Source organism: Leptonotus elevatus, chromosome 2, assembly GCF_054856555.1.
Source record: "Leptonotus elevatus isolate MCC_2025b chromosome 2, RoL_Lele_1.0, whole genome shotgun sequence".
Taxonomy (NCBI): Eukaryota; Metazoa; Chordata; class Actinopteri; order Syngnathiformes; family Syngnathidae; genus Leptonotus; species Leptonotus elevatus.
Window position 1 is genome coordinate 23,602,510 of NC_141240.1, and position 12,730 is coordinate 23,615,239.

The 12,730-nt window shown below is 39.1% G+C and overlaps 1 protein-coding gene across 1 annotated transcript in view; it reads left to right on the forward strand.

Moving 5' to 3' along the window:
- Positions 1-12,730, forward strand: part of LOC147179258 (XK-related protein 7-like) — an 81,014-nt gene that overhangs the window by 60,633 nt on the left and 7,651 nt on the right. Inside the window, exons 2-3 of the mRNA XM_086068147.1 lie at positions 9,537-9,736; positions 10,798-11,017. Of these exons, the coding sequence (XP_085924273.1) occupies positions 9,537-9,736; positions 10,798-11,017 (420 nt within the window). The remainder of the gene's footprint in view (positions 1-9,536; positions 9,737-10,797; positions 11,018-12,730) is intronic.

Consider the following 12,730-nt stretch of genomic DNA (forward strand, 5'->3'; position numbering starts at 1 on the left):
CTTGACTGCTTAAATGCATTCAAGGACATGTTTATTAAACAGCTTTTGTGATTTGCAACATGTTAAAGGTTTTTTGTTTGCCATCAGCTTTTGCACCAACTATGTGGCTTCCGCACAGTTACTCCCAAATAGTTGCTAATTTGCGAGCTAACTGTTAGTTCGCGGGCTGTCCATTCACCCACACGCTAACTCCCAAATAGCTGCTAATTTGCAAGCTGTTAGCTCGCGGGCTAACCGTTCACCCACATGCTAACCCCGGGATAACGCCCAAATAGCTGCTAAAAAAATAGCTATTAGGTTAGCCCGCGAGCTAACCTAATAGCCGTTAATTTGCGAGCTAGCTGGTTAGCTTGCTGGCTAATAGCCGCTAATTCGCGAGCTAACAGTTAGCTCGCGGGCTAACCATTCACCCGCACGCTAACTCCCAAATAGATGCTAATTCGCAAGCTGTTAGCTCGGGGGCTAACCGTTCACCCACACACTAACCCGCTAAAAAATGGCTATTAGGTTAGCTTGCAGGTTAATAACTGCTAATTGCTGCTTATTCACGAAAAGCACTACAAGAGCAACCAATCAGATGGTGCTGTGAGCGGGCCAATGCTTCAGGGAGTCAACAGCTGCTGGCTCAGAGCAGACGGAAGAAAAAAGCGCCCGTTGGAGCAATAGTAACAGTTTTTAATATATCTGCCATCAAAACAAAAAAAAGAGGCCGATATTCATAAAATGCTGAATATCGGCGCCGATTATCGGCTGGGCCGATTATCGGTCTATCCCTAGTATAGTTCCAGGGTTCACCAATTCCGGTCCTCGAGGTCCGGAGCCTTGCAGGTTTTAGATGTTTCTGCCTACCGAGACACCTGATGCTAAAGATCAAGATCGTTATCAGGCATGCTGATGAGCTGATTATATGAATCGGGTGTGCTAGTGGGCGGAAACATCTAAAACCTGCAGGACTACGGACCTCGAGGACCGGAATTGGTGAACCCTGGATAGTCCAAAGGATTTGTTTTGGCTTGTCCGGGACGGGCAGATCAGACTCAACGTTTTCCTTCCAGCCAAGCCGCAAAGGCAAATTTCGCTATGCGAACCCCCACTCTTGACTGGTGGGCTGTTTCCACTTCAGTCGACAGCAAGTGGCAAACTGGCCGCACCCTGAGATGGATAAAAATGGCTCAATTTTGCTGCATAACTCATATTTCACAAATGTGAGATTAATCAGAATGTTATGTTTAGACTAGTGAGGTCACATATATTTTTGTCCAAAAATGTTTAAGGTTAGCTTCCCCTTGAAATATTTAAAATCACAACTCCTGAGGTCAACCGCTGAGTTTGGCTGATCTACTGACACTATGATTATGACATGAAATGGAACACTGACCGACTCGTATTAAAGTTGGTGCTGTTGCCGGTCACAAACAACTGGTTGTGCTGAGTTTTGGGCATAGATTTTGTGAAATTGATTGTTGATTAATCACATCGTAAGGCATATGAGGCAACTAGGAGAGAAGCTGTTGGTTCAAGTAGAATAACAGACTACTGTATTTGCTATAGAAAGTTGCTCTTGGTCAAATTTGTTCAAACGCTTATTCTCAGTTGCAACATCGTGAAGCAAGTATACGGCGTGATGGATAATATTGCTTGGATGAAACCATAAAATAAAATTTGTGATGTTCCGCTCTGAGGCTCAGACTGCAGTAGGTGGCTGCGCACAGTGCAGCGCTTTATTGAAATGATGTTTAATGGACCATGTTTAAGTGTAAAGCTTTAAATAAACTTCAGTGGTCACAGGACCTTCAAGTCATTAAGTACTTAGAGTTTTATTTTCCAAATCGAAAAACAGCTTCCTGTACAGTTATTTGTGCCACATTCTGTCTTCTCTCTATTCGTCTTTATCTGCTTGCCTCTTATTTGGCTCGTATAGTTACAGCAATACACACCCGCGCGCGCACACACACACACTGCTATCTTCATAATGTGAATTTTTCATTAGAGTCATTCACGTTTTCCATAGAGACATGAATGGAGCAACAGCTGCAGACTTCTGTGATGAAGTGGCAACGATCTGATCATATATTCCGGCGCTTCTCGCAATCATAATCAGCCATCTTTTCTTCAGATTCCTCTTTTCACGTTGTTGGGTTTTTTGTCTTTACCTGTTTGTCCACATGATCCTCTGCTGCTCATTTCACCTCCCAAATTAGAAACAGCACCTCCCGCGCGTCCTCCTCCCGTCCTGTCTCCAACCTTCCTTTTATCTGTGGGTGGAAATCTCATTCTGTACTTTAGTGGGGAGACTGTTTAGCTCCCGCTGTTATTTGGCCACTTTTCAGCAGCAGCACAGACGATGCTTGTGTGAAGATTCATGTGAACGGTGGAAGATTGGATTTAAAGTGATGCAAATGATTATTTTGTTTTTCAGTTAAAATCCTTGCTAATTAAAAAAAAAAAAATTATTACATTGACCATTCTGCCAGGTTGGTGCCATTTACGCTCCCAGGAAACTCAATGTATAGACTAATTTCACAATAAAATTACCTGCAAAATATGTTTTTATTAACTCATTCACTGCCATTGACGACTATAGACATCAAAAATTCATGCGAACTTTTTCTATTAGTTTAATTTTTTTTCATTTCATTTTTTTATGAAAACCTAGAAAAAAAATTACATTTATAACAGATATAAAATTTGTGATTTGTGAGTCAACTATTGGAGTCATGCGATTAATTACGAATACAAATTGTAATCATCTGACACCCCTTATTTTTAATAAACTTGGGTGTCGGGCGATAAAAAACATTTCAATTGTAATTAATCACATGACTTCCCAAGTTAACTAATGATTAAACACAAATTGTATATCTGTTCTGAATGTACAATCAAAAAATCTAGATTTTCATACTCTTGTTAACAAAATTGGAAAAAAAAAAAGTTAAACTAATAGAAATAGTTCAAATTAATTTTTGACGTCTATAGCCGTCAATGGCAGTGAATGAGTTAAGCAGTGTTCTATACATTGGGTTGATTGCCAAGTTGATACATACAATTTACAGTAAAAGTTAAACTTTTTTTTTTTTACATGTTGCCTGCCCTGCTTCCTAAAAGTAGACTTTTCCATAAGTCATTTCAATCTTTTAGCAATACAGCATGTTTTACATTTGTGTTACTCCTCATCCCAACTATACTTTAAGCTAAAAACGCACAGTTGTTAGTACTTTCATTCCTGTATACCCGAGTACCATAAAACAATGACATAAAAAAAAAGATATATAAGTTGCTTGTGAAGGGCCAGTACACATTTTGTGTAGTTGATTGTGGGTTTTATCAGATTAAGAGTTGAAAATAAAAATTGCCATTTATTTTGTTACAACCAGCAAATGGTTCCAATTTGTTTGGCTGGCCCATATCCACCTTATGATGATTTCCATTTGAAAATATTCTGCATCACCTGTATTCTCTTCAATGTACAGTGGAACCTTAGTTAAGGAATGTGTACTTACTTAGAACATATGTACTAAGAGGCATGAATGTGAAATCTGACATTTACATCCATCCAACCGTTTTCTATAACGCTTGTCATGGGTGAGATGGAGCATCTCCTGGCAGTCTGAGCGGGATACACAACCACACCCACTCACATTTGGACAACTTTGCGTTTTAAATCAACCGAACCTCCATGTTTTCAGAAAGTGGGAGGACGCTTGAGTACCTGGAACAAAAAAAAAACACTACCACAAAGGGAACATGCAAAAGTGAAATTTAACAGAAGAAAAATATTTGTAAAACTCAGAGTGAACAACTATGGGCAGTAGCCTGGCCATAAGACTTTTTTTATATATATATATATATATATATCTACACATATATAATAGAGTGGAGCCTCTAAGACAGCGGTCAGAACATAAGCTGTCCCAGGATGAAGAGTGACTTCCGATTTGTTATTCTGTAGGAAATAATCTGTTCCACTGTCAACATTGTAAATACAGTAAACCCCCACATATTTGAGAGCGGGCTTTTGCAAATGTGCTTGTTTGTGTTCCATGGGGGAAGCTAGCCTCTGTTATATGCTTAAAAACTCAACAATTAGCGCTTTTGTTTTTAGCTGGGCCAAGGCCATGCCTAACATTTAAAATATTGCTTTGCTGCCATCTGTTGGCAAGCTTGTGCTAAGCAACTATGTTGGACTGTGGGGGACGAGTTTCATAGTCTTGTCTGGTCAGTTCATTTAACTTCAATAACCTGTCATGTCAAGCATTAATGTTTGAACCCTGTTTTTTTTTTTTTTTTTTGCACAACTTTAGATACAATTTCACATCATCCGTTTAACATTTGACATTTCATCATGTTCGGCCTTCATTTTTGGCATCATTACACCTTCCATAACTTGACAACAGGCTGCCACCACCACTGCTGTTGTTATTATTTTTGATTCGCATCCTTTCAAACTCATCAATCAAAACTTATTCCGTGACTAGCCGGGGGTGGCACCGCGTTTGTTTTCTCTCCACTGATTTGCCTAAGGGATGCCTGCATCACTGGCGGGGGACGCCGTGTTTATTCTGCAAAAACCTCACACACACACTCACACACACACCCCCCCACACACAGCTACTTCCTTCTCCCTGGATTTCAAACACATGGCTCAAAATAGCACTCACTGGCAAACGCACACACACAGCTCACTTGAGTGGCTATGTGGAACAGCAGCTTGGGGATAGGCAACTGATTCAGTTTGAGTGGCACATGGATATTTATAGAGTGTGTGTGTGTGTGGGGGGGGGGGGGGTATGTGTGTGCATGAAAGACTGAGACAGATCAGCAGTGTGGATGCTCTTACAACTGTTCTTGTCGCCGCGTAACCATAGTAGCAATGTGTTGGGAAGAGCTATACTGTGTTGGACAGTAAGGCTCACATACATGAACACACACACACACACACACACACAATTGAATTTTTTGTTCTGTGTTTGTCAACCTCAGGAACCAAAAGACACTTAAATGTGTAATGAACATGCTGTACATAATGCACGTGTGTGCATATTAATAAAATGAATATTACTTGAAGTTGCACTCTTCCATGGGCGTTGTTGGCATGCTGATTCTTGGAGCAGACTTCTACTGACCATTGTAGGTGAGCCCGTGCTCGCGGATACCTGCGCTCAAAGAAGAAGCTCAAAGCAATAGTCAATGGCAACCGTAAAATAAGCTTTTTGGCATTGTCAAAGGAGATCTGGCAAATCTTTAATGGGTGCAAACCACAAAATCAGCTCTACTGCTTATCCTACAAATTCATGTTCCGTTCAAATGAGGCAAGATTTACTATAAAGAAGCGATTGTTACGACAATGAAATGATCTACCATACACAAATTCCCTTATTTTTGGGTTTAAGTCTATAAATAGTGACTCAACTTTCTTGAATGCTTGAAAATACTTGAATAAGAATTTGTTAATAATGGGAAAATGAAGGTACAGGAACCAGTTGCGATATTTTTTTACTTCTCTAGATGGTGCTCTTGGTTTAAAGGTGAAAGAGGAATAAAGAAATATTGCAAGTGGTTCATGAAGCTTCATTTTCACTAAATTAACACACACAAAAATATCAGGATAGTTAATGAATCATACTATAGTGCGAGGATCAGCAACCTTCATTGTCAAAAGAGCCATATTAGGCCAAAGAAATGTCCAAAAATCTGTCTGGAGCAGCAAAACATTTCAACAATGTGACAAATGAAACAGTGTGTTAGTGTGTTAGTATATACTGAGGGCTCAAGAGCTAATTGGAACTGCACCATAACAGAAAGATATACTGCATCCAATGCTTTGAGATTCATTTTCTTGTACCTTTCATCTCATTTTGGATCTATTTTTATTTTTATTTTATTTTTTCTGACTTTCTGTCAAATTTCTGACATTTTTAGCAATTTTATGGACATATTTTGTTAATTTTCTGCCTCTCGTTCCTTTTTTGATTTTTTTTTTAATCTGCCTTTTTAAATATAAATTTTCTGACATTTAATTCCAAAGACATTTTATGGTCATTTTCTGCCTTTCTTCTTTTGTTTTTGGAGATTTTATGGTTAGTTTTTAAACGTTTCCTTTTCTACCCTTTTTTTATTCAATTCTCTGACATTTTTGGCAATTTCATGGACATTTTATGGTCATTTCCTGCTTTTCTCTTCCTTTTTGTACAGTTTAAGGTCACTTTTTGGAAATTATTAGGAATTTTTAAACACTTCTTTCCTCTGCCATTCATCTCTCTTTCTGACCTTACAAAGTTTGTGTTTTTTAGTGTTTAATTGTTTTTTTTTTAATCTAAATAATTGATTAATTTAAAAAATATTTTCTGTATATGTAAATGTAAATATATGGGGGGGGATAATAATTGCTTTTTAGATGGCTCCAGAGCCGCAGGTTGAAGACCCCTGTACTATTGCCTCTTTAAACCAAGAGTACCATCTAGTAAAAAAATAAATATCTCAAGTGGTTCATGAAGCTTCATTTTCACAAAATTCACTAATTTTTTTAACAATCAGTGGATAGTTTATGAATCATACTGTCATAGTTGTTAGAGAATGTCTGCCTCACATTTCTGAGATTAGGGGTTTGAATCTCATCTTGAATGTGTTTTTCTCCTGGTATTCCACCTTCCATCCACATCCCCACCAAAACATGCATGTCAGGTTCAAGACTGTTGCCTAAAGTTAACTGGGCTTTTGCCACCCTGAACAGGATGAGTGATATAGAGAGAATGAATGGTCTTTGCAGGAGGACATATGGATGAATCTGCATCAGTCCTGATTGAGAGTGGTGACGTCTGATATTTTGGCGCACCGATGCCTCATGTGGCCCGATGTGGCATTACAAGACAGCGGTAATTCCTTCCAAATGAAGATGGAATAGTTTCCTTAAACCTGAGATATTTCTGGCACATGGATGAATGGAGGCAAGGAAAGTGCTGAAAAGTGGAAAGAGAAAAAGGACGCGACACTCTCCATTCGTCACTTTTACGAGTCCATTATCATTCATTTTTCTCTTTCTCTCGTCTGCCCATACATCCTCAGCTCCCTGTTTCTCCAGGAGTGCTCCATAAACTGTGATGGATCAGCACAGGTGGCAGCTCAGCCATCTTCCTCTTCATACGCTCTCCCCTTCATGTCTATTTCTTTTCTGTATGTGCCCTGTGATTGGCTTAGCTCAGCCAAAGTCTGCTATAAGACCGGCTCTCGCTCAAAGTAGCCAGATAAATGGAAGATTTGGGTCTAAAAAGAACAGAAGATTTATCTTATTATTACAAATGACGTAGAAAGAGATGGGCATTCACGCACGCTGTTGTCATGGTAGCAAATCCATAACATGCTGGACAAAATTAAAGATGAGCTGGTGCAGCGGATTTTGTGTATGGGAGGGGGGGTTGTTTATGCCTTCATTTTCACATCTTTTTTAATTTGTCCTCCTTTCCACATTTTTATTGTGTTTTTCCACTTTCTCCCTATGGAGCCTGTTTCCTCTCTAACTCACTTCTTCACTAAAGTTCTGTTTTCTTTTCTTCCTTTTTCTTGGCTCTACCACTTTTCCGTTTCCTCTTCCTGTCCCTACTTGCTTCTCTTTCCCTTTCTCCCCTCTGAGCTCATTTTCTCATTCACACGTCGACCCTCTGCTATAGCGTTCTGCATTATTGTCGTTGTTGTTTTGTTATCATCAGAATCAGATTCATTGGCAATGCAAAAACATACAAGGACTTTGTTTTCACAGTCACAACTAGAGAACTCGAGAAGCGCCAAAAATAACAATGACCAACGGAGGGAGACAGGGTGGGAAGCCTGGTGGTTTGCTAATCAGCACCCCCAGTTTCTTAGGTAGAAAAAAGGCGACATGAGGAATGAAGGGGGAGGGGGGGTACTCCTCCCACCCATTTTTCCTGTTTGCTCTTTCTTCAGCATCCTCTCCCTCAACATTTGTCTGACCCGCTTTGGCGAGTTAGCTAGAAGACACTAGTTTTTTGGCGTCAAAGAAGACGACGCTACCATGTTTCCTCTCTTGCTCATCGACATCCTCATTTGTTGCTGTCTTCGTCACGGTCTCCTTCTTTTGCTCCATCTAATTCAATTTCCCCTTTCATTTTTCTTCATCCTTCACACGCAGACAACAAATGTCCATGTGCCAATCAAAGTGAATCAGTTGTCAATGTACAAAGGAAAACAGAACACACACACACACACATGCTATTCTTAATGAAATGCTTGTGCATGGCATGAACTTACTGATGAATAGTTTTGAAAGCAGACCAGATAGGATTCCCTCCTGCTGCCAAGTCTTGTGCTCTTCCTCTTTCACTTCTTCCTCTCCCACAGCCCATCTTTAATCTTACTTTTCTACTTGCCTTACCAGTTTCTAATTATTTTATTTATTAAAGTTGATCATGTTGATATGCTGCGAAACAATGAAGGGACAGAGGAGCATAAATGTCAGATTTTATATAATGTAATGAAGTGTGTTGACATACGATACACAGTATAAACCCAAAAGTGAAAATATTTCAGTTATAGGCCTGATCATGGTACGAGACAATTTGTCAAAATGTCACCATTTATTTTCAAGACATCTGGGTTTTTAAAGTATCAGTACTCATCATGGCTGCTGATATCTGTATCAGCCTCCGTCTTGTGGCCGTTTTATGATCAGGAAGTACAAATTAGAAGGATGGAAAAGTGGCATTAATTTCATACAATTTTAAGGGAAAATGCTATATTGGGATATAAAGGTGTTTTGTTTTTTTATTATGATGTCATTTTTGGGGAAAATTACTAGTTGTATCAGTATCGGTGACTACTCAAGACTAGAGTTGAGTAGCCTACTCGTACTCGTAAAAAAGTGGTTTTGAACATCCATAATTTTAAAGGTCAGCAATAATATTACAACAAACAGTCTTAAATAGATGGAAGTGGACAAAATTAATATTTGGGCAAATCCTTTGCTTGCAAATATGGAGGACCAAAACTACCAAAATTAAAACATAAATAAAAGTGAAAATAAAAAGGGATATAAAAAATATAATTCAAAAATTAAATATAAAAAATAAATACAAATCGAAAATCCGTTTTTATTTTCACTTTTATTTATGTTTTAATTTTGGCAGTTTTGGTCCTCCATCGCAAAAACATGACCACTGACACCAATATTGTTTTTGTCAAGATGAGGCGATTGCCAAAAAAAACTATTCCAAAGCAGCCAAGATCAGAACACAACAAAAATTGAATGCAAAATGTTGAAATGATTATCTGATTTTATATTAATCTTTGAAGTTGTTTTTGGTTTACTGCAGAAATAAACGAATTGGACTCATTTTTGGATTATTGGGGTCTAGACGGAAAAGATTGGATGCTCAATGTGAGAGAACCCAGAAAGGGGGACACGTTACATTCTTTAACTTTGCCCTATAGGTTACCTACCACTAGGTCACAGCAGGGTGCCAAAAAACATAAGATCACAATATATATAGCGGCCTTCAAACCTTACTTGCTTTACTCAATTTCAGGTACATTCACGCACTCTACCTGGGCGCCCAGAGTCGTTGGCACGGCGACGGTTCCCACCACCGCTTCCACTGGCGGCTGATGTTCGAGAGCGCTGACATAACCATGCTTCGTCTCCTGGAGGCGTTCCTCAAGTCGGCGCCGCAGCTTGTGCTCCAGCTAAGCATCATGATCCACGGAAATGCCGTCCTCCCGCTGCAAGGTGAGACACAGGCACAGGTGAAGCGCGAGGTTCATGAGCCCGTGACAACGTGATGATGTTGGGTTCATAAATGTTTGGCCACTGGAGGCAATTTATCTCGTGTGCTAAACACCAGTAGGTCGTTTTATTTGGAACATGTTAAAAATATAGATGCTAATAACGGGATACTTGACTAATTTGACCATTTTCAAAGTTCATATTTTGTCTAGAATTAATTTGATAACTTAATTATTTTTTCTTTAAAAACTCCTTTTGCCACTTGCCGTCGACTCAAAATGACATCACAGGTGCTCAGAGCTCAGGGAACGGCCAATCACGGCTCACCTGTTTTCTGGGTTTGGTCAGTTGACGTTAGCAACGTGAGCCATGATTGGTCCTGATCATTTGTGATGTTATTTTCAGTTGACAGCAAGTTGCAAAATATGTTTTTAAAGGTATTAATTGTACATGAAAAATAATGATAGTATCAAACTAATTATAGACAAAATATGAACTTCTAGTATCCCTTTAGCTACTGATTTGAAAACTAAATAATCAATAAATTGAGTTTAAAACAGTTGATTGCAGCAAAATTCAAGTGAAAAAGTGGAAGCGCTCAAATCAAAGAAAAAAAGGAAGGCACTGCAGGAGAAAGAGTGACTCACCTGTAGTGCAGTTCTCGCCAGCGCTATGATAATTCTTGCCCTGACAAGTAAATAAACTTTTGAAAACTATTTTTGGAACAATTTTGTTTAGACTGAGCCAATGAATTATTTTAACAAACGTTTGTAAAAATTTGTAGGTCTATAGTTAAATAAAAATAATCCAAATATATCCATAGAATTATACGAAAGAGCTCTTCATATACAAATATGAATGTGAACAAAGATCAGCAAAAATAGTCATTGTATGTAAATAATTGCACAAATTCCAACCCAGTTTAATTGATCAAAAACTGCAGACAGGAAGTAGCACACTCAAAAAAGTTCAATCTAAAGAATGAAATAGAAGACCGAGCTGCAGCGCTTTAAAGTAATTTGGTTGGCCCTTTCTTATGCAAGTTGTGTGATGTCTCGGTGCAGGTCTGTCAGCATCCGCCTCTCTGGTGTCACTGGCCTGGATGATCGCATCCTACCAGAAGGTTCTGAGGGATTCGCGTGATGACAAACTGCCCATGTCCTACAAGGCCGTCATCGCCCAGATCCTCTGGCACCTGTTCACCATCGGGGCCAGGACCGTGGCCTTTGCCCTCTTTGCCTCCGTCTTCCAGCTCTACTTTGGAATATTCATCGTCAGTCACTGGTAGGGATGGGTATCGAAAACGGTACTTTTTTTTCAGTTCTGAAGCACGTCTTTCAAAGTTGTGACTGCTGGAGTGGAAGAGTTGACGATATTCCATGGCGCACGTGAACGCAACATTATACGTGCACCAGCGTACTGACGTCACCCACTTACGCAGGACTTCACGGCACGCGCTAAAATACATCTCCGGGTTTTGGAAACGAGTGAGATTTTTGCGGCACCAAGCCAAAGAAATACAGTTTCTGATGTATGCCGGGTGCAGGCTTACAATGCACGCCTGAGAGGGAGGTTTCTGCGGCGTCCTCCCCGTATGAGGAGCCCGCGCATGTCTTCCACTACCGATCGAATCATGCTGGAAGGCACACGGCTTCACCATCGTTAAGGTATATAGACGTTGTAAATTGGATATACTACTGGTGACCATATTTAAATTAGCAAAAGATTGTGGCCAAAATGTAGCAAGACCACATCGGGTACATTCAAATAATTAATTTGAACCCAATTATTCTCTTTGTTCATGTTAAGTCCTTTTCCAACTGTTATTTTTTATATATATATTTGAGTCCAACGTGGGTTCAAACTTCGAACTCGTAGCACGGTAGGCTTTACGTTCTTGAAAAAACAACTGCACAAGAAACTATATTTACTGTTGGTCATTGCACAGAACTTTGATTCTCACTTTGTTTTTTGTAATATTGACTCATGTTTATTAATTATACTTTGGTAATTGTAGAATGTTAAACCTTTATTTTTTTACTATTCCTCTCTGGCTCATTTAAATGAAATTTTATTTTATTTTTTGTTTGGCAAGTTTTCTATATTGAAAGGTAATTGCTAGACTTATTTTTTTGAAGATTTTACTATTAAAAAATTAAGAACATTTACTACCACCAAAATTAATAAATACAATTTAACACATTATAAAAAAACATAAAAAGGGAAAAAAAAGAAAAGAAAAGAAAGAGAGTACAAGTACCGAAAATTGGTACCGTTGAGTACCGGTATCAATTCCCAGGTACCGAGTATTGGAACAGTCGCGGTTCAAATGTCAAAGGTACCCATCCCTTGTCACTGGCGTGTCACATCACCTCACGCCACAGCAAATCCGGTTTAGATGAGTTTCCCAAGGAAATGTGCAATGACATGCATTGAATCAATAGATTTTTGCTCTCATGTGTCATGTCTGTAGTAAAAATACGATATACAAATTAAATTTTACCAATCTCCAGCCAGTAACGCCACACGTTAAACATGTAGGAAAAGTAGGATTATACCTGCTTATGACGTAAGCAATTTTCAATTTTAAAAAATGGCCTTGCATGCGGCGACGTCTTCAGTTTCATTCATGAAATTGGACAATGCAACATCTGGCCGCATACAGCAGAATGTATTCTCCTAAAATAAAACGGCAGAAAACTTTGCACAGCGCTGCCATTCTCAAATCATTTGACCAGAGGATGCATTTTCAATTTTCACCACAAAAGTAGCGTGCACACTTGTGTGTCCATGTGTGTGTGTAACATCAGAGAAATGTAAATTGAAGTCAAGCCAGTTTTTTTACATGGGCGGCAAACAGACAGGCTCACGCTTGAAAGGTCTATCAGTATAGGCACTTTCTATTTATCACCCATACTACCACGTGCTCCAACATACTTGAGCGACCATAACACAAAATGCACAGCACACACGGTGAGGGTTGTTTTTATCCTCTCT